Consider the following 27,525-nt stretch of genomic DNA (forward strand, 5'->3'; position numbering starts at 1 on the left):
CCTGCTCCGCAGCCAGGCCCGAGCTGGTCTGACAGGCTCAGGGCAGACGGGAAGGGAGAGGCCGCCTGCGGCTCAGGAATGTGCAGCCCTTATCTCTGGCTCCCCTGCAATCCTGGGGAGGGAACAACTCTCCGGAGTTTGCCTTTCTCTCGCTCTTACTCACCCTCTGCCCTGGGTGGAGCTTGATTCTCCTGGCTCGGAGGTGCCCGTGAATCAGGCTGCAGGCACGTCCAGGGGAGCGGAGAGCCGGAGAGCACGACCCGCCACCTGCCCCGGCTCACCTGGGAAGGTAGGAGAAGTGCAGGCGCCTCCTGGGGTACCTGGGCGGCTGCCTGAGGTGGTGGGCAGGGGCTGGGGAGGTCCTGTCCTGCTCCTCTGTGCAGGGCTGGGTGCTCGGGACGCGGGGCAGGGACCTGTCTGTGGGCAGGAGACGGCTGCTTCGAGGCAGAAAGGCTCCAGGAACAGGGGCTGCCAGCCACACCGTGACTGCTCCCGTGGGGGAAAGGAGAGTCCCAGGAGGAGACAGGGGAGGCAAGGGGGGAGGGAGAACGCGACGGCACAGAGAGCAGGAATTGTGGCATTGAGGGAAGAGAGCTGCCAGCCCTCAGGCAGCCTCATCAAAACTCCTTAGTGAGCGCGTCAGTGAACTTGTGTCCCATCTCCTCTGAGAAAGCACCATGGAGTAGATATTTCCGAAATTATCCCTGTCTTCGGGAAGAGATCTTGCAGCCTGATTCAGCTTCCCACGATAGAGCCTGAGCTGGCCGCCTCCTTGGATGGGAAACGCTGTAGGGATGTGTGGTCAGGAGACTGGGACAAAGAGGACTTCACTGGTGGTAGCGCTGGCGAGGCCAAGGTCTGCAGTAGGCTAAGAGCCGAGAAACAGCTCCTGAGGCCCACTGCGCCTTTACGTGCTTTGACCTCGCTCACACACATGGGTGTGTAGCTGTCTGCCGACATGGCCTGCAAGCAGCGACACAGACCTTCGTGCACGTACATGCAAAAGCACAGACAGGTTGCGTGTGGACACATGAGTGCACAGGCACACGTGCATATGCTCACAAATTTTTTCCACAGATGTGAGCCTGTCTGACAGACCTCAGGTTTTGTGTGTGAGCAGAGAGGACTGGGAAGGTCTTGCCTTCCCATCAGTCTAAATTGACTAAGGTCAATAGAGGTCAATTATGGCTTTTGTCTGGCCTGAGGACCGAGGTTCTCTATCTTCTAAACAGTTAGAGGGGGAGGAGGCATTTGTGAAAGACAGAAGTGCCTATAGCATCCTTCTTCTGCTGAAAACATCTAATTCATGGAAGTTGCAATAAGCTCAACTGTGATAGAGGCCAAACATACATGAGTAACAGCTCTAGCAGCAAACTAGCCCCAGCACAGAGCAGTGACAGTTACAGCAGTGCAGAACAATGGTGGCCCGGATACCTCTGCACAGCCTACAGTAGTGTGTGTTTTCATTGGATGGAGAGGCAAGCAGACAGAAAAAACATAGGATGCCTTCACCCTATTACAAGGCCACAGAAGGGCTGCGGTTTGTAGAGAGAAAGTTTTTTTCATTTTGGCCTAACTCCCATTTATCTGAGGGGCTTTAGAGTTGTATGTGATGTCACCTGGCAGTGGAAATAGTATCTGAGGAAAAAAAAAGTTATGCTCTTTGTGTGGTTGTAGGGAAGATTGCATGTCGGAGGAAAAAGTGACAATGTCACATACCAGGGTCTGGTATGATTGTGCCAGAGCAGTGTCATAGCTGAGGACAGAGACACCCCTCCTCTATACATCATTTTTTAGGCAATCACAACTTTCCAAGCAACTGAAATTCACCTCCAAACCTTGCAGGATGGGACTCCCTTGTATTTTATGCTTAATGGAACACTTTTAGACTGCTTATCAGACCCCATTTGACTGGATTTTTGTAGCCCTAATGAGGAAGAGAAGTTTTATGAGTGCATTTCTAAAATCAGGATGTGAGTGAAAGTCAAGGGCAGCATGCAGTTCTCGTCTAAATTATACCTTACACTGTTGGACCTTTTGAAGTCCTCTGTTTTAGACTTCCTTATGCCTGCTACCTAGTAAATAAAAATCCAAGGAAAGGGATTGATGGAAGGAGAGTAAGCTTGGCATGAGCGCTGCTATCATAGACATGGTGCTTAGGGACATGGTTTAGTGGTGGACTTGGCAGTGTTAGGTTAATGGTTGGACTTGATGATCTTAATGGTATTTTCCAACCTAAATGATTCTGTGAGTCTATCTCTTCAGGTAATCTGCTCTCTGTAAGAGGTCTCTTTTGCACACAGAGTTGCATTTTTCAGTAGCTGTAAACATCAGGTTTTGCCCTAGTGACCCTCTACAGTCTGGATTTACACATGCCACCCCATACCCTTTATTGCATGGGACAGTTAAGATTGTCACACTGACATGCTGTCTCAATAACCACTTCACAAGGAAAATTACGACATGTAATTTTTCTGCTACTTTTCCCTTCCTCTGGCCTGTAGGAAAATCCCCTGGACGTTCTGAATGTTTGGCTAATTTCCTGATTCTCCAGAAAAGAGTATTTTGTGGGATCCCTTGCACTCACTGATAAGCAGAGGTGAGTCCAGTAGGTGTTCTGAGGTGCTGATCAGGCTCCCAGTGCTACTCTGCCACATGCCCGTAGCATTCAGTACATTTACTACTCACCTTAGACACAATAGAGTTTATTATGCCTGTTTGTAGGGTCAGCTGACAAATGTACGTAATATGGAAGATAAAGTTGTAATCCATGAAAGTTCAGTGAATGACTTGATTAAATTAATTGAAGCAATTTCTCATCTGATGACCACGACTTCACATGAAGTGAAACTCCTACACTACAGCAGGCAGACATACCATTTTTTTAAATGATGACCAAGATCCATATAAGACCATCTAGAATAAAGAATGGGATCACATTCACTCAGATGCTTTACCATAGGGTGGTCAGTAGAGGCTGATCAGGTGACCAGAAGAAAAGGCCCTGGGGGTTGCATACATGACATTGTAATATGAATAACAAAGGCCGTATTTTCATCTTCCAAACAGAAATTTTAACAGTAACCCAGGCTTTGAGCCTACAGCCTAAAACTGAGAGAACATTTAGAATGAGAACACAGAGAGACTTCAGCAGAAAATACAGAAAGGAAAATTGAAAGAGGAAAAATAACTGCTATGAGGACTTAGCAGACACAGTTGTGGCTGAGGAAGGGTCTAATTCAGACTATTACCCACATGTCACCATGCTGTTCTGGGGAACGTATCTGAGCCTTGCTTGGTGAGAAGAGCAGTTAATAGGAAGGTGTCCAGCATCCTTTGCCATAGCTCTTGTAAAATTTCCATGGCAATGTGCTAGGACTAAACCAGGAAATTCTGGGGTACACTTGAAAACCAAAAGTGCCACAGGCACAGCACGGTGAGATTGGCAAGTGAGATGCCTTAAATTGAGAGATCCTTTCTCAGTAGAAGTCCAATCCTTAGTACAGAAAGCTAGCACATGTAGAAGTAGCTTCTGGAAAGAATGAGCCTATCTGTCACTGTTAATACTGGTTATTCAGTCTGCTGCAGCAGGATTAGAAGGCACTAGCTGTCCCTCCCTCACACAATGTAGAATTAAAAAACCTCACATCTTAAACCATATTCCAGGAGATGGGTCCCTCCCCAAATCATTTACCTAGTACATTTTCTTGAGAGCAAATCAACATTTTCCATGTCTTACTGTCACAATGTCTGCTCAAGTAGCTTTATCGTAGGCATCGCTGTCCTCTCCTAAAACTAACACTTCCAGAATATTAGCAACCTGTTTTCATATAATCTTTTCTGTTCTATCAGGCCAAGTAATTTTTTTTTTTTTTAAATAAATGATTTCTAAACTTCAGGGGTTCTAGACATTTTGGAAACCTGAAAATTTTTCACAGCCCACTGTAAGAGCTGTAGGTGATGCCGTTCATTGAACGTGGTGCATGGGCCAGCTGTGGCCCACACACTCCTGCCTGCTGGACCACTGTTTGGAAATTGCTCTTTGCTTTTTTCTCTTGGATGTACCATTTGCTGCTTCTTTGACTCTCAAAATCACTTTGATTCATTTCTTGACCAGGATTTGCAAGCCCTTCAAATGTGAATAGCACAGAGGGGTTTTGTGGCCATCTGTGGAGTACAGCAGGCTAAAGTAAATTCTTCTGCCTGTGTTGCCTCTCTCTTCTTGCTGGTGTCCAGGGCGATGAAAAGACAAGGTGTTTAAGCCCAGCAAATTGTGCCTGTACTTGCACGTAAGCATGGGGTCTCAGGCAGAGATCCTATCTTATTCTATCTTACTAGGCCTTTCCAGCCCGAGCGGCACGGCCTGGCTTCCTCCCAGGCAGTTCCCTCTGCTGGTGCGCAGACCCAGGAAGGCCTCAGCTTCTGGGAGTGTCTTGAAGCGGAGAAGCAGGTCCAGCCAGGGAAGTGATCATCTGAGAGAGGCAGTCTGGGAACTTGCTGTGCAGGCAAAACACGTAACAACAAGCACTGGAGTCAGCATTGGGAAGGAAGATAGAGCCAGCCTGAGGTGCTGAGACATCAGCAGGGGATGACGTCAGGCAGCAGCAGATGAGAGAGAAGAGAAACACTGAGCCAGTTTCCTATTTTCTTAGACTGGGTAAATACAGTCCAGTGCTCTTGATTTGCACCTGACACAAAGAATCAAGAAAAATGAAGGTCCTTTTATTTAATTTTTGGTTTTAATCTGTAGGGTTTTGTGGTGATCATCCACTCAGTGTAGCTGAAACTAGAATTTCATGCTACTCTTTTAGAAAAAAAACAGTTCAAGTTCATTGAAATGGAACATAATATGGACAGGCAGCAAATGATGCACAAGCCAACAGGTCTATACTTTCTCCAGTTTCTGCTCTTACTGTTAATCCAGAGGCAAAGGGAGAATTTTTACATCTAGCTTCATCTGTCAGTTACTTTTCCCTGCTCTGCCTACATTAAACACTTCCTTATGGTTGAACGTTTTTCTGTGCAGAGATAGTTGTAGACTGTGATCACATCACTGCTTACTCTTTCCAATATTAAGAAGGTCTGATAGCTTTTGTGTGTCACAAAAATCAAATGTTTGTGATAAGTATCAATGCTAGTAAAGTCACTGCCAGTTACACGAAGTGAAGCAGGCCTCGGGCCAAGCCAAAGGGAAATTTCCATTGGAGAGTCCCTCCTCAAAAAAAGCTCTTGATAATTGGACATGGATAGCTGCGTGCTCCTTTTTCTCCTCCTGTTTCTCTCCTACTAATGTTCTTTTGGCTGAGGAGGGGAGTGATTATATTAGTACTCCCTGTGCAGAGGTGCATTGGCACAGTGGCAACCAACCCAGTGTCTTTGGGAAAACCCAAGCAGACGGGTGGAGGAGACCTTTGTGCTGAGAGATTGAATCCTGCCTCTCATCAGACCATTATATCAGCCTTCATCTCCTACTTGTTAAGTTTTCAGCAAGCTCCTTCGTGCTCTCCTTTATCCACTGCCCCTAAGCATGGGAGGGGTTACTCATAAACAGCTACAAAGCCTACCTTCTTTTTCTCCTTCAGCTTCCTCCTGAAAAAAAAAAAAAACAACTATCCCATATTAGCATGCTAAAAAGTAAGTTCTAAAGAGCTAGTGTACTGAATGCTTGTTTCTTTCTATAGCCTTGTCCCATCTACTATAGTTAGAGGAAGGATTTCTTGGGAAGGATCTAAAGTTTGCAGTTTTGGTTCACTCATTATCTAATACGGTAAGGTTCTGATCATGACTGGTGTTCTTGACACTTCTAAATTTATGAACATGTTTTAAGAAATGAGCGCTTAGGATAGCAGAGAACTGCATGAAATGCGAAATAATGATAACAGCCTTCTAGAATGTGTGGAAAGAAGACACTGAGGATCAATACTTTTTTCCCTGACTTCATCCAATATCAATTCTGAGTGACTGCAAAATCAGAGGAACAGTAAATGCGAAGTACTGCAGGACTCGTATGGAGAAGATGGGAGCGAGTGTGGTGACTTGTCAAATGATAAATGAAAGCTAGTCTGGAATCCCTGTAAAAATAAATTCACAAATGTTTCATCTTGGTCCATGTGCCCTTCATGGTGGAGCAAATGGACCAAGCATGTGGTTCCTTAACAGACTTTATCTGTCTGATGCCAGTTACTTTGCCTGTCCTTTACGCACTGTGATCGTTCTCCCATGCTTCTCCTTATGCTAAGAAACTCCATCAAAAACTTGTTGTTCAAATGTCCCTATAGAAGCTATCTGCAGTATAGTGCCTACAGACCACTTAATTCCACAAGTGATTGTATGTACAATGCTAAATTTGCACATGTCCCAGTTGCTCCTTTGTACCTCTCGACTCATTTTTCTCTTTCATCTGTTTATCTTGTCTAATGGGGCCTAGATTATGAGACTGTCTTAAGCAAGAACGAATTTAAGAATTGCTGGTACTTCATCTAGTACTATGGGATTCTGTCTCTTCATCAGTCTTTTACTGTAACTGTGTATTCAACCAAACCAGCAAGGCTATTTGCCTGTAGCCTCTTGGGATTCAGGAAAATCAACTGGTTGTCACTGGGGCAGTTCAGCAACAGCAGGACTAAAAGAAAAAACCACAAAGCGCAGTAATCCTATCCTAAAAATCAGCAGGATGCTCATTGCTCCTTAGTGGTCAAAAAGCAGATGGCATATTAGGAGAGGAACAGAATGTAAACACTGTATATAAAGCTATATTTCACTTCCATCTTGAGCTCGAGTCCCACCATCTCAAAAAAGAATACAGTAGGGTGAAACAAATGCAGAGAATAGACTAGAGGATCACCAGAGGCACAGAACAGTTTCCATATAAGAAGCAGTTGAGTAAGTTAGGGTTCTCCATCTAGAAAGGTGATGAGTGACAGGAGAGTTGACAGATGTATAAAATCAGAGCAGCATGACAGGGGTCAATAGATGCTGATTTTACTATCCAAAGCTAAAGAGCAAAGTACAAGCAGCAGATTCAAAAGAGAAGGAGACTGTTCTTGACTGTATTGCTGAGCTGTAACTCTTTGCCTCTGGCTGTTGCAGATGCTGAAATTTTATGTGGGTTTAGGGAAACCCGGAGTTTATGATAGAAAAATTCTTTGCAGCTATCTACAGTCATTAAAGCATATCTGGGTCAGGAGGTTCTTGAGCCTCAAGTAGGTAAAATTGGCTTAGAGAAGCTGGTGAAGCATCATAAATGCTTGGCCTGTCCCTATATGTTTTCCACACCATCTGCTCTTAGTCCTTATTGGAGACGGGTTTCTAGGCTTGATGGACCTTTGATCCCATCCGGTACAGCTGATTTTATGCTCTGTTCTCCCAGAAAGATGCGGTAACAAGAGGGCTCAGACATAGCAAGAATGAAGCCTGGAGAGGCTAAAAATTTGTGCACTCTTTATTTAGAGAAACCAGAAAGAAAATACAGAAATTGATATGAGTAAATGGCAGGTGAAATGCAAAGATGTTCAGAGGGGCTTTTACATTACAAACATTTAGTATTAAAGAAGACAATACACAGGAGTACAAAGTACACTATACTGCATGGAATGGGATTGGGAAAAATTACAATGTTTCTGGAGGATTATAATCTAAATAATCAGAATTTATGTGAGGAAGAGCCATGTCAGTAATTTACACAGATAAAATCGATTGAAATACGTTATTTTGAATATAGTTTTGGATTAAGGATGTGGGTGCACACAAAAATGCTGTACACTCGTGTGTCATCACAGAGTAACGATTTCATAGCAGCTGTCTGTATGCATGTACCCTTACTTTTTAATACCCTGTGGTAAATGCAAGGTATTACAGTTCACTTTTGCTGAAGAAGTAATTGCCTTTCATTCATGACACGGAACATGTGTGGTGGGTACTGTGGATCATTATGTTTGTGCAAACTTAGTTTACTTCACAATAATTTGATTACAAATCTATACCCCAATGGCCAGTTGTTAGCTGGATAAATATGCTAAAGTTGTTTCAGGGAATAAAAGTGCATTACTTTCAAAAGACCATTAATAAGATCTCTTACAACGTTTACTGAAAGTAAGTGGTAATAAACACCAAAATTATTAAATCCAGAAATAATTGCAGGCAACTTTGGAAAAAAATTAACCAAGTGAGCTGAAAGGCCAGAATAATGCAAATGAAACCATGTGCTGCCAGTGCAAGGTAATTTATACAAAGGAAAAAACCTGATCTAATTGTATGCCCTCTGGGATTCAAGTAAACATACAGTTTTGCTTAGTGAAGGTGCAAGTATACTTATTATAATAAGCCCTGACTTCTCCAAATCGTTTAAATAAATGCTTTCTGAAATGTGATTAAAATCCTACGTTATGCTAAATTAACAGGTCCTGCATTAGGTAGTTAATGAAATAGCAATTTATTAGTATCAATCATTAGAGAGAAGGTACTAATAACCTTCATTTTTATCAGACTTACCAGCAATTGAGTCTTTCTTCAGTGCTGCTCAGGAGTGGAATAAAATGTTTATGTAATCAATAAATAGTCTAGTAAAGTTCAAGGATAACATAAAGTTTGACAAAACAGTAAATATATATAAAAATATATTTACTAAATAACAGGATATAACAGTAAAATCACAACACTACAATGTGATCAAATGTATTTTCATACCATCAGATATAAAACAATATAAAGAAATCCAGAATGAAGGTTGCAATTATAGAATCAAAGATTCAGTGGTGTGAAGATGAATTAAATTACCAGAGAAACTTCAGAGAATTCTTAAGGAAAAGTCACAAACATTGTCCAGGGACAGGAGACAAGGCCTACCAACAGAAAGTCTGTTCAATTTATCAGGGAGAAAGCTGAGAAGTGATTTACACTCCACTTGAACCGACAAAAGATCTGGTATGAGGTAATTTTTCAATTGTGCGAATAGAGGCATTATAATACAGTTAAAATCAGAAGTTAAAGATTACTTTGTGAAATAAGATGCATTTTCACTGCAATAAAAGTAAATGAACACTGAAGTAGGTTGCTAAGAAAATGGTTGACTCAGCTATTTGATATTTAAAAATGTGTATATATTTCTTATATATATTTCAATACAGTTACTGTGAGGAGTGTTATTGCCTGTGTGTACAAGTGACTAGGGTGTTCAGGCTGAAAGATTGTTTGGCTCTTTTTTGCCCTTTGTATCTGCACTTTTCCACTCTACTCCGCTCTGCTTTTCTCTATCAGTCAGGCCTTTGGTAGAGTAGGACTGTGTGCTGCATGCTAATCATGGCTATACATTAAAATAGCAATGATAACCAAGTCTCATATCATAGGACTTCTCTGAAGGAGTCAGGAAGCAGTCTTCCTTATTGCACAACTGGATAAATGTATGTAGGGCTTTTCACCTTCCTTGGACCCAGCTGACCACTGGTACAGGTAGAATGGGATAGTGAAATGTTGAGTTGCAATGTGCAAGCCAGATATTCATTGACTTGCAATATTCAGTTATTCAGTGATAAGCTAATGGTTTGCAATAGTACATCAGATGATTTAACAGTCCCCCCTCATGTACTCTTAATCTTTTAAAAAGCAGTTGTGATATACATTAGCCAACAGACAGTTCAAAATTAAAATGAGCACTTTAAATTATTAAGAAGTTTTGTTTCAAAAAATAGTCATAATTGGATAGGTTTGTTTTTAACAGATTTGCATGAAGCTCAGTGTTATGTTTTATCTCTTTAACATTTTTATCAATACAGTAAAAACACTTGTGATAAAGCTTTTAGGTACTTGATTTTTGAGAAAGTCAATAAAAATAGAAGGTACGGCAGGTGTACAGAGCACCTTGGATCACTTGATAACTGATGCATCACAATTAGTTATTACACATACTAACTAGGAATCCATTTCATACTTAGGAAAAGGAGACCGTATCCCAACAACCACTGTAAAAACGAACGCGTATCAGAGTAGCCAACAAGCTGAAGTGCAATGCCATGGCAACATCCACGGATGTAGAAGGAGGAGTAGGGAGGCAGTTTTATTGGTAAGAGAATCATTGTAATGTTGTGTTCAGCTGTGCTGGCTGCACTTTAAAATGGACCTGGAACAGAGTACAAAAGAACTATTAGTACAGTTTGATGTCTTACAACTGTTGTACAGGATTCATCAGCCTTGATGTGGGTGTCTACTTTAGTGTGAGACAAGTACTTCACTGTATTGGCTAGATTTTGATTAATAGTATGATAATAATATTTTGGTAGTAGTAGTATGGACATCAGACGTTCATGGAGATGTTCTGCAATGAAGATACCTGAAGTTGGGTGAGACTGATCTATCCTCCTGTAAAGTTATATTTGAAAGTACAACTGAAAAAGTAAAAAATCTGCTCTGATTTCTTTATTAGCCATTTAAAGACTGAAATTCTGGAACCACCCATCTCCTGGGCAGGTTCTGGTATAAAGTACTGAAAGTTTCAAGTTGGATCTTGGTAGAATGGATTGTGTGGCAGGATAAAGGTAATCCTGGGGTTAAAAAAAAAGTACTGAAGCTTTGGAAGACTGGTTTGTTAATGTCTCTGGGAGAAAGATTAAGAGAAGACTTGGCCAAATGTAAGTACCTATATTAGAAGATGAATCTTATCCCATACTCCTTTGGTTTTATTCACTTATTCTCCATCAGCTAAAAAGGGGAACACAAGGCCATTCGCTTGCACGTAGGCATGCTATACACCTGCATTTAGTTAATGAATCTGACCCTTGAGGAGCAATCCTGGTTCCCAAAGTTTGGTGTTTTGTGTCATTTTAGGTGCCTTAGAGTATCTGAAACACAGCAGATGTGGCACAAGCCCTACAAGAGACTCACACCCTCTCAACCAGCAGCTGGAGGCCAGGAAAGATACCTTAGGGCATCCCAAGTGACGTTAAACACCTGTGTGTAGACACCTGAATGTCTCCCCTGGTTATAGTTTGTTTGCACTTTATTTATATTTAATTCACCCAAGGCTTAAAGGCTAGGTGCTGGGAAGAAGTTAGAATTTTCCCCCTTGCTACCTAATTTGACTTCTGGAATTTTTCTTTCATCTTCCTCTAAAACAACAGGGACTGGACAGCAGGATAAGTAGTGGCAGATGCCAGTATGCTTAGTGGTCTTAAAGAACTTCTCAGGTCCCATATTGGTCTGTTTTGCTCATAAAAACAAGTTTAAAAAATTGCTGGAATTTTTTCCCAGGTCATATTGGCAGGATATAATAGGAGTCCTTTGCTTTCTTGTACAACGTAGGGGCAGTACTCTTCCTGGGATGCTTTTCCTGATAAAGTCGCAGCAGCTGAAGGTGTGAAGGACAGTGGTGGTGTGCTTGAGCTTTCCTGTTCCCTTCTGGTAGTGCACTGTAGGTTTTACAGCTCTGGGGCTTTTGTAGTAAGGGTCTTTAGGGTCTTACTTTTTTCAGTTCTTGCATGTAAATGGAAGGAGGGATGTTCAGTGGTTCCTTTTGGACTGATCATATGTCACACAGCTGTTCACAATTGTAGATGCTGGATTTATGTGATCTCTGCTCCTCCCATAACCATATACAATTCAGTTCCTGAACTATAACTGGACTACAGATTATCTTACTACCCTTTATAAAGACTCTCAAGGGCAATGTGGAGGTGCCACACATTCTTTTTAGTGTCTTCATTTTTCACTAGATTCCCCATAGCTTGTGTCATAAAAATTTGTAAACTGTGACTAACAATTAAAATAAAATATTTCCCAATTAAATAAAATAAGCATATAAATTAAAATTCTCTATTAACCACTAGTTACAGGCTTCCATATACATTTGGTATATTTTCAGTCTGTGACGTAGTTTCTTTGACAGTTTTATAGTGGTTCAGATTTCCAGAAGTATGATGTCTGTCTTTTTCTGGGATGAATGAAGCTCCAGAAGATAGATTTGCAGGTGAAGATCAAGCAAGGAGGCAACCCCTTCTTGGAGTTCCCCTTTGTTTTAGACACCACCATAAACTAGGAAAATAGAGCTATCATGCAAGAACAGTAATAAATAATGTGTTCCCTAATCTGTCACTCTGGAATGAGGAAATCTGACAGTGGGTGTTCAGTGAATTCCTGTTAAAGGAACCAAGGCATTGCTGTCTAACTTTAATGAGAGCCTTTGCCAACCAGTTTAAAGGGCCCACATGGGCTATGCATTTCACAGAGCTCTTGCCTAAATTTTGCTGCTTCATTTTGCTCTTCCACGCCTCCTACATGACAACTGCCAAGGGTTTAAGAGAGAATGAGAAAGTACTGAATGAGAAAGCTGCCCTTCCTGGCATTATATATCCTGAATGCCCTACAAAATAAACAGAATACACAGTTCTCGAGTCAAACAATGACAAGGCAACACTGCATTCTTAGTAATATATCTCATCTTCTGTAAGGCATGTGAATTGGTACTCCACAAAATCCAGCACTGCACTGTGGTAACCGACACATTTTGAATGGATCAAAACTAGTTAACATAGATGTAAAGAGACAGTAGTTTAAAAAAAAATTATATCTTAGAAACCTCACTATGGCAAATATTAGCCATACATGGTATGTTACAATTTTTAGCTGATTTGTAGGGGAGTTACTTACCAAATAGTGGATTATTTGACCTAGAACTAGAGACACAGCCTTGCAGTTGGCAGCTTAACAACATCAAATTTGAACCAGCATCTCAGAGTTCTGCCAATTGCAGAGAGGTAGTCCCAGCAGTTGTAATTTAGCAAAAAAAAAAAAAAACCAAACCACCAAACATTAACTAAATGCAGAGTCTAGATGAATTCTGCAAGATGGACAGTAGCAGGACTAGTAGCAAAGACTGCAAGTACATGGACTGCAAAAGCTCAGGTGACTCTGCTTCCTCATAGTGAGTTAACATTCCTAGCAGTTTCTAACCCAGGAGCTACCTAGATCACTTTTGTAAAGTTTTATTTATTCATGACCTGAGATAAGCTCACGCTTACCATAATGATAAAAGATAATAAACTTTGAGGTTTCAGTTAACTTCTCCCCTTCTGCTTAAATTGACAGGAAAGTAGTTTGAAAGACTACTGAAAGAGTATCGATCATTTTGTGCATCTTTTGTCATGCAAAGCATGGAGTATATTAATTGTAGATAGCAGCACACGAAAAGCTAGAGGGATATTATTGCGATGATGCCAATGCCAAGAGTTCCCAAGATATTTCTTCACAGAAATTACCCATATTTTTTAGGCCTTTCAAATGATATAATGCAAATACACCATATCAATTATATAGAGAGATATATATATATAAAACAGCATTCTTCATGCAAGCTGAGAATTCATCAACCTAGTATAGGTCTTGTTGCAGATTGGGGAATTAAAGCATGCCAACCAATTAATAGAATCATAGAATGTTTTGTGTTAGAAGGGATGTTCAAAGATCATCTAGTCCAACCCCCTGTCACAAGCAGGGACACCTTCCAATAGCCCAGGTTGCCCAAAGCCCCGTCCAACCTGGCCTTGAGCACTTCCAGTGATGGGGCAGCCACAGCTTCTCTGGGCAACTTGTTCCAGTGTCTCACTATGTTTATGGTAAAGAATTTCTTCCTTATGTCCAATCAATACCTATCTTCTTTCAGTTTAAAACTGTTGTCCTTTGTCCTGTCACTACCAGCCTTGGTAAAAAGTCTCTCTCCATCTTTCTTGTAAGCCCCCTTTAAGTAAAATAGAAATAGAAATAAGAATAGAAATAGAAATAGGAATAGAATAGAATAGAATAGAATAGAATAGAATAGAATAGAATAGAATAGAATAGAATAGAATAGAATAGAATAGAATAGTTCAGCTGGAAGGGACCTACAACAACCATCTGGTCCCACTGCCTGAGCACTCCAGGGCTGACCAGAAGTTAGAGCGTGTTGTTAAGGGCATTGTCCAAACGCCTCTTCAACCCTGACAGGCCGGGGGCATCGAGCCCCTCCCCAGGAGCCTGTTCCAGGGTTTGACCACCCTCTGGGTAAAGAAATGCTTCCTCCTGTCCAGTCTGAACCTCCCCAGCGCAGCTCTGAGCCATTCCCCGTGTCCTGTCCCTGGGGCCCAGGGAGCAGAGCTCAGCACTCCCCTCTCCCCATCCCCTCCTCAGAAAGCTGCAGAGAGCCCTGAGGTCACCCCTCAGGCTCCTTGTCCCCAGACTAGACAAACCCAGAGCCCTCGGCCACCCCTGGCAGGATCTGCCTCCCAGCCCTTCTCCAGTTTTGTTGCTGTCCTCTGGACACATTCAGGGACCATCCCACCCTTCTCCAATGGTGGGCCCCAGACCTGCAGACAGGACTTGAGGTGAGGCTGCGCCAGCGCTGGACACAGCGGGACAATCTCCTCTCCTGGCCACTGGCCGTGCTGGGTTTGATGCCCCCGGGATGCCGTTTGCCCTCCTGGTGCCAGGGCACACTGCTGGCTCCTGCCGAGCTGCTGCCCCCCAGCACCCCCGGAGCCCTTTCTGCAGCCACCCCTCTCCCAGTTCATACTCGTGTCCAGAGTTACTCTCTCCCAGGTGGAGAACCTGGCACTTGCTCTTGTTAAATGTCATGCCATTAACGATTGCCCAACGCTCCAGTCTGTCTAGATTGCTCTGCAAGGCCTCGTGTCCCTCGAGAGAGTCAGCAGCACCTCCCAGTTTAGTATCATCAGCAAACTTCCTAACAGTGCATTCAACTCCCGCATCCAGATCGTTGATAAAAATATTGAGCAGAACTGGCCCTAGAATGGAGCCCCAGGGCACGCCGCTGGTGAGTGGTTGCCAGCCAGATGTAGCCCCATTCGCTATGACTCTTTCAGCGCTGCCGTCCAGCCACTTCTTCACCCAGCGCACCAGGTACCTCTTGTCTTATAGTTGGACAACTTGTCCAGAAGGATGCTGTGAGGGACAGTATCAAAAGCCTTACTAAAGTCCAGAAAAACTACATCCACTGCCTTCCCTTCATCCACCAGGTGGGTGACCTTATGGTAGAAGGGTATCAAATTAGTTAAAGTATTAGTTAAGTATTGAAAGGACTCCCTGAGGCTTCTCTTCTCCAGGCTGAACAACCCCAACTCTCTCAGCTTTTATTCATAGCAGAGGTGTTCCAGCCCTCAGACTGTTTTTGTGTCCCTCTTCTGGACCTGCGGTAACTGGTCCATGTCATTTTTGTACTGGTGCCCCCAGAGCTGAACCCAGCACTGCAGGGGGGTCTCCCAGAGCGGAGCAGAGGGGGAGAATCCCCCCCTCGCCCTGCTGCCCACACTGCTCTGGGTGCAGCCCAGCACACGGGTGGCTTTCTGGGCTGCCAGCACCCGTTGCTGGCTCACAGGCAGTTTTCCACCCCCCACCCCCCCCAAGTCCTTCTCCTCGGGGCTGCTCTCCATCCCCTCCTTGCCCAGCCTGGGTTTGTGCTGGGGATTGCCCCGACCCATGGGCAGGACCTTGCCCTTGGCCTCGTTGAACTCCATGAGGTTTGCCCGTGGCCCCTCTCCAGCCTGCCCAGGTCCCTCTGGCTGGATCCTTCCCTCAGCGTGTCCCCGCACCACACAGCTGGGTGTCGGTGGGGAACGTGCTGAGGGTACCTCGATCCCACTGTCCGTGTCATTGATGAAGATATTAAATTCTGCAGCATGAAGAAAACACACAAAACACATGACATCACCTTATCCATTATTTAAATTTTTTTCTAGCTGTATAAATGCTAATAGCTACTAACTAGAAAGCACCTCTAGATGAGTAGCTTTAAAGAAAACTGAGTATTGTAGCACACCTCTCTGGTTCTGTAAACAAACCCCTGCCTATATAGTGTCCTTTTGGACTAGGAAATCAGCTGCCTGTGTGTTTGAAGTAACAGATATTGAAGTTACAGAGATCTTGATTTGCTCAAGCTTTTTCTATTTGTATGCAGAAACTTCAATCTCTTCAACTCTCACTTGGATCCAGAGGCTATGGTAATATTTCGTTACAGATGTAGACACAACCAGTCACTCTTGAAACTGTTTTTATTCCCCAGACTCTAAATCTGTATCAGGAGACCATCAGCTTCCCATCTTGCACAAACATAAGGTGCAGACACTTGCTCCACTTCTGGCATACCAACAGATGCATCACAAGTGCAGTCAGGGCCGTATCTTTTTCAATGCATTCCAGATAATTCCCAAGAACTATCAAGTGCTTTTGCTCTCTGGAATCCTATTCAGTGAGTTAGTTTTCTCTTAAGAGTTGCAGAATATTTAATATATTTTAAAAATTAAAAGTCCTGCTTAATTATCATATAAACTGTTTCAAACCAGAATTGATCTTCTATCAAGAGATACAGGCCAGTGCCTGCACAGTGAGTGCAGAGCGGGGGTGGCCGAAATCGTCTCTTTTGCTCACCTGTGCCGTCTATGGAGCTGACAAGTGTCCTGAGTGCATTCGCCTCATCGCACACACAGAGACTTTCTGTGCAGCCCTGATGCTGTTACTCGGGCACTGCCTGGGGGCTCTGGACCAGTGTGAAGACACTGTGAAGTTGATCTGTGCAGGCGCAGCAGGCTGCCGCTTGGCGTTACCACTGCTGCTGCAAACATGTCTCACAGTCCAGACAGAAGGGTGAAATCTTCAGATTCTTCCTGAACTACATTTCTAAACCAAAAATGAGAATCTGTTCAGTGGCATCAAAGTACATGACAGCTATGCTTTAAAAGTGAGCAAACTCTAGAATTTCCTCATGCTTAGGCTCAGGGTAATCTAGGGGCTTTTTGGGGGGGAAAAGATACTTTTTTTACAATTTTCCTGCCTTCCCTGGGGAACAGCCAAACACAGTTATTGTAGCTACTCTTAAATTAATTTTGCCCACTTGTTAGGGACTTGTCCTTATATCCTTGCAGGTCATGAGTTACTTCGGCTTATGGTGGCAGAAACATAATTCCAGGTTTTTATTTCACAGTTCTCAGACTTGTGCGTCTGTTTTGAAGGACATTAAAACCACCTGAAGGAAGTGAGGAGGCTTAATGACTCAAACCTTGCCTGGGCAAACACGGGTATGGCACACTCAGCGGGCTGAGGCTCCTTCTCAGCGTTAGCTTCTGAGAAGGAGCTGGCTGCAGGGAGACACCGCATCCCGCTCCTTCTGTCCTTGCGAGCCAAAGAGGGTGACGCTGCAGATCCCCGGCCCTGCTCGTCAGCCGCAGCTCCCGCCCCAGGGCCGGGCGCGCTCGGGGCCGGGTGTTGCTGACTCCGGTGCGGGTGTTGCCGGCTCCGGTGCGGGTGCTGGCCGCGGCCCGCGGGCCGTTCTCGCAGCTGGGGGTGACGCCTGGGACCGGCGGCCCCGCCCGCCCCGCCCCGCTCCGCTCCGTGCAGCCGGTGCCGGACGCCCCGGGCGCCGCCAAGCGCTGCTGCGCCTCTGCGGAGGCTCCTCAGCACGGCCCCGGGCGGGAGACGGGAGGGCCGGAACGGCGGGAGAGCCGATGGCCCGAGGCTGCCGCACCCGCGGCCCCCCCAACCCCGGCAGCCGGCCCCCGGCTCCGCCGCCCGGTCCTGCCCGGCCCGAGCCCCGGGGTCCGCCCCGGCCCCGCCGCGGCCCGGTGGCACCCTGGGACGGGGCGGGCGGAGGCAGCGGCCGCCTGAGGGAGCGGCTGTTCTCGCTCGGGCAGCGTGGGCCGGGCCGGTTCCCCGCTCTTGTCCCGCTCTTGTCCCGCTCTTGTCCCCGCCGTGCCGCAGGAGCACCGGCACCTTCCCAAGGCACCTGGCAGGCCAGGGCCCTCCCGGCACCGACTGTCCCCTGCCGCGAGTCCCTCCAGCTCGTAGCTGTGTTTTCCCGGTGCCCAGAGGCTTAGAGAAAACCACGAGGATCATTTTGCTTTTGCATCATTTCTTCACTGGTCCTATTTTCCTGCTTACTCATGAATTACTGACTACCACAAATCCTCAAGGAGCTGAAGTGACGACTCTTGCTGGAACCACGACCCCACTTCGCCTTCCCCCTGCGCTTCCCGACACTTCCACCACCAGCTGTGGGATGGTGGAAAAGTTCTGACGCAGTATTGCTTGCCTGTCCTGTTTGTACGCGCTTTCTCTGAGCGTCCTAAAACATCCTGTGGGGGGAGTTCTGCACAGTGAGTACAACTGAGGAAGGGTGTTTCCTGGTCATCAGTTTGAACCCACTACCTGCTAGTTTAATTTTATGCCCTTTGAGTTCCCATACTGGAGGAGAGAATGGACAGCTGTCCCTGGTCATGTTTTGTAGATGTTTTCTCTAGACTAAAAAGTCATCGTTCAGATTTATAACAGCCTTTTTCAAGATGTGAGGAGTGAGACTTTCATATTCACAACACATTCAGGCTGTGAGTTCCCTGTGAACCTGTGCAGTGGTGTTATTTTCTCTATTCCTTACCTGATAATAATCCTTAGCATTAGCTGACACTTTTCCTTTAAAGGTCCATCTTCTTGATTTATAACAGTATTGAAATAATGACATCAATCAATAAAATATAAAATTAAGGTTGTTTCACCACTTCATGTTTATCAACGTTATGTTCCCTCTGACATTCTGATTGTCCAGTAAGTACCATAAGGTTCTTCTGCTTTGTCTTTGTCTTTTGTTTTTGTAGTTGGCTCTCAGCACTACTGCTCTGAGCAAGCACGGGGAGCAGTTTGCTGTCTGCATGACCATTCATCCCCTTTATGGGGTGTATCTAAATATGTTGAATATGTTGGTCTCATACCCAAGAATGAATGGAATTCTGGGAGCATTTCCTTAAAATGAAAGGCTAAAGACACTACTAAAATAGTTAAGAGCAGGTGACTTGAGCACACCAAAATGGAGGTATATAGTGGGCTCCTTTTTATTTTAGGAGAAAAAAGATATAATGAGAATTAGAGTGGGAAGATAAATGTAGACAACTCAGACTACAAATCAGGCTACATGTGTAAAGACAATTACTTATTGGAATCCGTCACACAGGGACCTATTAGATTCAGTTGCTATCTTTATATTAAAGACCATAGTTTTTCCTGTTGTATCATGCAGTTCTACTAGGAGTTATCGTCTGAAGCAGGAGTAACTTGTGGGAGTTTGAGGCAGGAGTAACACTGCAGTGATCTGTGCTATGTAGGTAGTCAGATCAGAAAGTCCCCTCGGGTTTGATCTTGAAACTATTCTAGCTTTACACTTACAGCTATTGATGAGAGTGATAGCATGGGCCTGAAGTCTTTTCTTCCTCCCATATCCATGGCAATCCCTTCCATTCTGGGAGCAAAAGTGTTGTTTGGCAATGACAGTAGCAGCCACTTTCACCCTTTATGCTCACGCTGCCATTAATGTAACTTTGCATGAGTGCTCAAGGGCAGCCACGCTCTTTTCTAATAATGAGGAAGCCTCTGTTGGCATGTCAGTGCTGCAGCCCCGGGAGAGTATGTCTGAGCATTGACATTAATTGCAGGTCAGAAGCCAAAGTGCTTTGGAGTCCTTTGCAGATCAGTAGGATACTATTTATTGAGTTGTATTTGTGGCATGACAAGCTTTTCTTCCAAAAACTGGTTAAAAACAAATTTGTCTTTAGTCTCAAATAATAGGTTCCCTACAGACAACTGTCAAATATTGAATATGAGCCCCTTCAGATCAGATTTCTCCCAACATCAAGAGATCAAAGAAGCAATCATGCCCCTTGCTTCTTATTTCTTCATGGATCTCGTGAAGACTTGTCTGACTTCTGGCCATGTTACAACAGCAGGATGCCCTTATACTTGCCGGCATTCCACTCATACCCTGCTTCTGTTCATATGCTGAGGTGATTACAACACTCAATTTATAAGGATTCAGAGGGTACCTTTGTATACATGCATATGCCTTTTGGTTTAGTGCCTTATTACATACAGTAAATTATTTTTGTAGCATTAGGAAATGAGTTTTAATTGAATCCAGATAATAACCAGCAGCATTGTTCTTTAGAGGGGCGAAAAAAAAAGAAAAAAGCTTTAAAACCAAAGACAAATTTAAGCTTAGCAATCAGCAGCCGAAAAAAGAAAGTTGGGCATTCTGTTATATGCATCATCCTTGTTCATCACAGTGCTGCCTGCTTTGATTTGTTCCTTATTTTGCCCCAGACATTTAACGGTGTTAAAGTAATGCTTAAGTCATTACTGCCTTTGCCTAATTTAAGGCTCCCATCCGTTCAGAATGAACTTTCTCCAACATTACGCTGTGTGCTTCGAATCTCTTCCCTTTTGATTTTACCATCATGAACCCCCAACTCTCACCATTTATGAGGATGAATGTGTCATTGGAGTGAAACTGCTCTCATGGTTGTTTTTTTTCTTTTCTTACAGCTCTCCCTCCCCTCATGGCTCGTCGATCTCAAAGCTCCTCACAGGGGGACAATCCCCTTGACCCGAACTATCTTCCCCCCCATTACAAGGAGTATTACCGCTTAGCTCTGGATGTGCTTACTGAAGAGGGCAAAGAAAGTTACCAACGCTTCCTGGCAGAGGAAGCAGCCCCTGATTTTCTTTGCAACTCGGAGGTGGATCACATCATACAGAATCTCCAGAAACCCCAGTACGCCAATCAGGAAGGCAGCACAGACACTGCAGGTGACAATGACATGGATGGATCTTCCGGGACTTACTGGCCCATGAACTCCGACCTCGCTGTTCCTGAGCTTGACCTGGGCTGGCCAATGGTCTTTGGGTTCAGGGGAACAGAGGTGACAACTCTCGTGCAACCACCCCCCCCGGACAACCCCAGCATTAAGGAGGAGGCTCGCAGAATGATTCGTGCAGCTCAGCAGGTGAGATAGTGCAGAGCCCAACTAGAGCAGAGCTACAACCGTATGCGTGCAGAGGATGAATTGGAATGCATTGGGTCCTCTGCTGATTCCCTGGACTTTGCTCCCAGGACCTGACAGAGGGGCGGGATGATTCTAAAACTACCGTTTACTGCATCAAAGCTAGCCTCTGGTCTCATGGAAGAGTGTGTAAGGGCATGCTAAAATTACCAAGAGTTCATAGAATCGCAGAACAGTTGAGGTTGAAAGGCACCTCTGGAGATGGTCTAGTCCAGCCCTTCTGCTCAAAGCAGGGTCGATTAGAGAGGGTTACTTAGGACATGTCCTGAGTATCTCCAAGGATGGAGACTCCACAAACCTTTCTGGGCAACCTGTTCCAGTGTTCAATGATTCAATGACCCTTACAGTAAAAGAGGTTTTTCTCATGTTTAACTGGAATTTCCTGTATTTCAATTTGTGTCTTGTCCTTTCACTGGGTGCCACTGAGAAGAGTTTGGCTCCATCTTCCTTACACCCTTCCATCAGGTATTTATACTCACTGATAAGAGTCGTGAAGGACAGGGACACAGAGCTTTGAAGCTGCTTCCCACATTATCAGCATATAGATGCAGCTATATAGTGGCTGACTGAATGTTGGCCAGGAAGTTATCTGAAAATGGCATGGCTGTGTTGGAGGGGTGAGCAGTGCCCAGGCAGCTCAATACAACCAGTGTGGTTACATGACCAAAAAAATACCCGCTATCGTTGGATTAATGAGTAAGGGAACGCTCAGTGGCAGCGAGGTTTTTCCCCCACCTCTCACCCTCATATACAGAATACACACCTTAGATGACAGCAATTCTGTTTCCAGCTCTGGGGCCCACCGTGTTTAAAGGAACCTTCAAATGGGAAGGTTCCTGTTTATAAAGGAAGTTGAAATGGAGACAGTGCAGCAGCGCAGTGTTGGAATGTGGGGTGCTGGGGAACGTGATCAGTCAGGGCCTACGCAGGCACAGATCACTGATGTCTGCCTTGCGTTCTTTTCCTAGGTGGTAGCCATAGTGATGGACATTTTCACTGATGTGGACCTGCTGTTTGAGGTGTTGGATGCTGCTGCTCGCAGAGTGCCTGTGTACATCTTGCTGGATGAAATGAACTCGCAACTTTTCCTCGATACAGCTGCTAAATGCAGAGTCAATCTTAACTATGTGGAGGTGAGCAAACCAAAGACCTGCCCTAATTCGCATCCTGAGGGGGATATGTCCTGGGACACAGAGGGCTGTTATGGCAGTAGAAACCTGAGAAAAATGGGCCAGACCCTAGTGGAAGATGAGTATGAAGAAAGCTAGGAGAGCTGGCACAGCAATACAGGGCTGAAGGCTGAAGACACACTAACAAACGGGTTTATCTATCCATTGTGTATGCAGACAGAATCACTAGAGCTGAAGTATAAAAATGGTGGCAGGATGGAAATTAAAAGAGCAAGGGGAAGAAGGAAGGGCAGGGGGAGGGAAGTAACAGCTTCCAGCTGAGTCAGTGCCTTGTCTGGTTCCAGTTCCTAAGGGTGAGGACGGTTTCTGGCCCAACCTACTACTGCCGCACAGGGATGTCCTTCAAGGGCCACGTGAAAGAGAAGTTCCTCTTGGTGGACTGCATGGTGGTGCTGAGCGGCAACTACAGGTGAGGAGCCCTGCAATGTTACATGTCTCAGTTTCAGAAAGAAAGAGGCTGGTTAATTGGTAAAGCAGTGCTTCGCCACTTCCAGAACATCAGTGTCAAAATTTTTCTCACTGAAGGGTACTGAGCAGCAATTTTGAGGAAAAAATACACCATTTTGCAACTGAGGTACATACACCAATTAAACAAGCCAGACACCTGAAGCCCAGCTTCCTTCATGTCAAGAGTGTAAATGATCTGTAAAAAAGATATAGTAATTATAAGGGAATGTGAGTTAACCCCAGTAGGCAGCCAAGCCCCACACAGTTCACTCACTACTCCCAGAAGGATGTGGGAGAGAATCAAGCTGTGGGTTGAGATAAAGACAGTTTAATAGCTAAAGGAAACCTGCACATGCAAGCAAAGCAAAATAAGGAGTCTTGTTCACCACGTCCTATCAGCAGGCAGGTATCTAGCCATTTCCAGGAAAGCAGAGCTTGACTTGGGAAGACAAATGCCATGATGCTGAACATCTTCCTCCTTCCTGCAGACAGTTGAGGTTGGAAGGGACCTCTGGCAGTCGTCTGGTCCAACCCCCTCTGCTCCAGCAGGGCCACCTAGAGATGGTGGCCAGACGGTTTTTGAGTATTTCTAAGGAGGGAGACACCACACAGTCCCTGGGCAACCTATTCCAGTTCTCAGTCATCTGCACAGTAAAAAAGTGTTTTCTTATGTTCAAATGGAACCTCCTGTTTCAATTTGTGCCCGCTGCCTCTGGCCTGTCACTGGACACCACTGAAGGAGCCTGCCTCCCTCCACCCCCTGTGCCTCCCTGCAGGCACTGATACACATTGAGCCACCAGCCCTGCAAAGGTGCTGCTGCCTTTTTTCATCTCATTGCCTGCCAGAACCCCCACGTCATTTCCAGCCAAGCGGCTTTCTAGATAGTCCTCCTCAGCCTGTACTGGTAGATGGGCTTGTTCCATCCCAGGTGCAACATTCTGCATCTGCCTTTGCTGGGTTGCATGAGGTTCCTGTCAGCACATTTATTTCCCCAGCCTGCTGAGGTCCCCCTGACTGGCACATCAACTGCACCAACCCCCCCAGTTCTGGTGCCATCTGCAAGCTTCCTGAGGGTGCACATTGTCCTGTTCTCCAGGTCATTAATGACAGTGTTAAAGACAATTTCCCCAAGACGTGACCCCTGAAGAACACCACTTATAACTGCCCACCAGTCAGACCTCAGATCCCTGACCGCCGCCCGTTCACCAACCTCCCGTTCACTGTGTTGGCACACTCATTCAGTCCACAGTACTCCAGTTTGGCTACAAAGATCCTTATGTAAAGGCCATGTGGAAACCCTTGCTAAAGTCAAGAAAAACCTCATGTTTGCTGTCCCCCTGTCCACGCAGCCAGCCTTCTCTTTGTAGAAGGCAATCAGATTGGGTCATGGTTTGCCCTTGGGAAATCCCTGCTGTCTGATCCCAGTTATCTTTCTGTTATTCCTGTACCTGGAAATGGCTTCCAGGAAGATTTGCTGCACAATTTTTCCTCAGACTGAGGTAAGGCTGACTTGCTGTAGCTCCCTAGTTGATCCTTTTGGTCTTTTTAAAGATGGGCACAACAACTACAGCCCAAAGTAATTGCAGGAACATCTACTACATATGAGGATTATCATCATCTTGCTCTCTCGCTGCTGTTACTACTGACTGGCTTTTTAGACCAGAAGTCATTTATTGCCTTGTAAAATCCTCTGCAAAGATGTGATGCCAAATCAATTTGTAACTATCAGGCTTGGGAACAAGAGTGTGCAATGAATCGTTGCCTGAGCAGTAAATAATATCAGGAGAATTTTCTTCAGGCAAGCAAATGGTTTAATGTAAACTGGTACAGTCAAGTTACTCGATGCTAATACGCTATCGCTACTTCTATTTCTCTTTGTAGTTTTATGTGGTCTTTTGAGAAGATTCACAGAAGTATTGCACACATCTTCCAGGGGGAGCTGGTGGCCAGCTTCGACGAAGAATTCCGAATTTTGTTTGCGCAATCAGAACCTCTTGTTCCTCCAGCCAATGTCTTGGCAAAGGCAGAGAACACGTTTGCCATGACTCCCTTCGGCAATAACATGCCTTTCTTTCCAAAAAAAGCACCCCTGATGTTCCAGAGGGATGACAATCTTTTTCCCTCCTTTATGGACAGAGTTGATCCAGACAGGTATTTCCTGTCAAATTTCAGGCGGGATGACATGTTGCGCCATACTGTGGAGGGGTCGGCCATGCGAATGTACAAAAAGGTAGAAATGGAGAATTCTCAGATGGATCCTGTCAGGGGTTTTCTCCGTTCCAAGCAATTGGAGTTGGATGCTTTTAAGAGACACAGTTTCGCAGAAGGAACATTTGAAAATTTTGCTTCTTCTAAACAGTATGCCAGGCAGATGTTCATGAACAATATGGATGAATTTAAAATCCAGTCTAGCCATTTTCAGAAGGATCACTTCTACCAGTACCAGTTTGAACATCCCCATCTTTCTGGCAGACCTCAGGGACTCTTTGAGAGAATCCGAGGTGGTAGGCCAGGATTCAATGAACTGGAAGACTATGGAGAGGGACCCAGATACCCTGAACTTGAACCCAATTTTCCACAGGAGGCTTTCCCCTTAAGGCTGGATTACGTACCTTCGAACTCTTCCAGGGAAGTGAGACATGGCTCTGATCAGCTGAATCCTGCAGGCAATGGCCCAATGGGAATGATGTTAAGAAGGCAGAATATAGGACAGAAATTTATTTGCCAGACTTCTCCTACACAGAAACAAAGCCTGGAACAACGCCTGTTCTTACAAGACAAAGATGAGGACCAAGATGAAGACAAGAACACACAGGAAAATAGAACAGGTTTACGTAACTGGAGGATTTCTTCATACCTTAGTGCATACCAGTCTGAACCAGAAGAAGGTCTTCCAATGCCGATGGAATCAGAGGCATATAATGATGTTCTTGGGGATACCCTCACAAAGCACCCCACTGACCTCATCCCAGCATTCAAATCCCCTATGTCTTTTAATAGCAAGTCACTGGGAATTGAAAGTGCCAAAGAATTTTCAGATCCTGATAGAGTAGGTGAAGAAACCCCTATAATGAAACAAGATGCCTTCAGGTCCAGAATAAATCCTTTGATCCAGAGGAGCTCAAGACTCAGGTCCTCTCTGATTTTCAGTGCTGCCAAGTTAGATCAGCCTAACACCACAATAGAAAAGGTTCAGATGATCCAAAAAGAACAACTGTCCAGTGAGTTGACAAAAGACAATGAAACGATAAAGACAGCCACCTCATCTAAAGTGGCAGAACTTTTAGAGAAGTACAAAGCTGTGGGCAAAGATACGGAACGAGCTACAGTCACTCATACCAAAGCTGTTTCCAGTTATCTACAGGAAGAATCACAGAACACAGAGAAGAAATGTACCAAATCCGTGCAATATAAGATTCTGGAGAGTAGGATACTAGACTCCAAAGACTCCTGCAGTACTTACAAAGTGCATGGGGAGGCTGACAGACCATTTGGAATGGCCTCATCAACCCCCCAGCTTGTTGATGCATTGAGTAAAGATCCCCTAGCACATATTAGCACTAAGGTGGACAAATTATCATCTCGGTTTTACCCCATAGAGAATAAACCTGCTCTTCCAGAGAAGGAGAGTCTTATATTTGTAGGAGACACTCAGAAATTGACTCTTCCAGAGAAGAAGGAGAGAGTGACGTTCAAAGAAGACACTCAAAAATTAGTCAATACAGAACTGAAGAAACCACAGATTAGGACAAGTACCACATCAGTTCTTGAAAACTTGTCTAGAAGTCAAGGATCTGACAGCTCTCTCAATAAATCTGAGGAAGACTGTTCAAAACAAGAACAAAATCCAATGGAATTTTTAAGAAAAGGGTCACTACGGCTGAAGCAGCTTTTGACCCCAAAAGGTGAAAAGAAGTTGGAGGAGGAATCCACTTCTGAGAGTGGAAAATCTGACAAGTCAGCTGTGGTTCTCAAACGATCTTCTATAGGGGACTGTCAGGAAATGATGGAGGAAGAAAAAACCCATAAATTTGCAACACCCCTTCCTCCCAAAAGCAACCAGCCAACACAGGGGAGATTTCCTTCATCCACCACTAACATCCTGTATAGCAGCAACCTCCGTGATGATACCAAGGTGATTTTGGAACAAATCTCTGCAAACAGTCAGAAGAACAGAGCTGAACTGGCCAAGCAACTACCATCCACGAGTAATCCTGATCTTTCTAAGTCAACTACAAGCTTGGAAAGGAAAGGTGATAAGGAGAAAAGCTGTAACATCCACAGGTCAGAGAGTTTTGGGAGCCAGAAACGAAATCTTCAGCGGCAACCATCAGAGGATAGAGACACCCTTCTGAAAAAAATGGAGAATATGCGGAAGGAGAAGCGAGTCTACAGTAGATTTGAGGTCTTCTGCAAAAAGGATGAACATACAAGTCAGAGTGAAGAAGAATATGACACAGATGCTAAAGACAAGAAGATGGGAAAATTCATGCCCAAAATCCTGGGGACCTTCAAGACCAAAAAATGATCATAGAAATACTATTTAATTCCATCTAATCACTGACGGTCAAAGGCAACTGAGGAAGTAACTTGTTTATGATGGCTGTAAGCACCATAGGCAATACGCTCCACAGTTAGTCAGTGGAAATGTGTTCAGCAGTAGACTCCTATGGCACAATTTGCCCAATAAAGTCATGTGGTATCAGGCAACCTTATTGCAGTATGTTTCAAATAAAATTATTAAACTGCCAAGATGCTTCAAACAAAGAAATAAAGTAAGAGTCTCTCTACATTATGCTCAGGGAACATTTTCAGCAGACAAAACAATTCCATTTTCAGAAGGAAAGAATGGAAAATAGAAAATTCAATACTTGAGTTCAGTCCAGGCAAGAAAAATACACACAGATACACACGTGCACATGTGCATTAACTGGAAAAAGTGTTTCTCAGGTACAGTTATCTTTTCTTTGTATCTAATAACAATTCAAATATGGGAGGCACCTTTTTGAAGGTTTACAGGAGAAAAAATATT

The 27,525-nt window shown here is 44.5% G+C and overlaps 2 protein-coding genes across 6 annotated transcripts; one reads left to right on the forward strand and one right to left on the reverse strand.

Moving 5' to 3' along the window:
* The first annotated feature begins 205 nt into the window (after nt 1-205).
* Nucleotides 206-27,207, forward strand: FAM83H (family with sequence similarity 83 member H). 2 transcript variants are annotated; one of them, XM_074890159.1, is made up of 5 exons: nt 206-289; nt 20,338-20,798; nt 21,824-21,988; nt 22,330-22,454; nt 24,375-27,207. In XM_074890159.1, exons 2-5 carry the CDS (start codon nt 20,352-20,354, stop codon nt 27,019-27,021), a joined length of 3,384 nt encoding a protein of 1,127 aa, XP_074746260.1. In that variant the 5' UTR covers nt 206-289; nt 20,338-20,351; the 3' UTR covers nt 27,022-27,207. The 2 variants fall into 2 exon arrangements, with proteins under 2 accessions (XP_074746260.1, XP_074746267.1); XM_074890166.1 differs by lacking the exon at nt 206-289 and adding an exon at nt 18,036-18,125.
* On the reverse strand, nt 9,694-18,040 carry LOC141952592 (uncharacterized). 4 transcript variants are annotated; one of them, XR_012631663.1, is made up of 3 exons: nt 17,796-18,040; nt 16,405-16,653; nt 9,694-10,114 (listed from the first exon to the last, which is right to left on the reverse strand). XR_012631663.1 is itself a non-coding variant. In XM_074890232.1 (2 exons), exons 1-2 carry the CDS (start codon nt 17,863-17,865, stop codon nt 16,630-16,632), a joined length of 852 nt encoding a protein of 283 aa, XP_074746333.1. In that variant the 5' UTR covers nt 17,866-18,040; the 3' UTR covers nt 16,157-16,629. The 4 variants fall into 4 exon arrangements, 1 of the variants encoding a protein (XP_074746333.1); XR_012631662.1 differs by having other exon boundaries at nt 17,038-18,040; XR_012631665.1 differs by having other exon boundaries at nt 17,911-18,015.
* Nucleotides 27,208-27,525: the final 318 nt, after the last annotated feature.

This window comes from Strix uralensis, chromosome 1, assembly GCF_047716275.1.
Source record: "Strix uralensis isolate ZFMK-TIS-50842 chromosome 1, bStrUra1, whole genome shotgun sequence".
NCBI lineage: Eukaryota > Metazoa > Chordata > Aves > Strigiformes > Strigidae > Strix > Strix uralensis.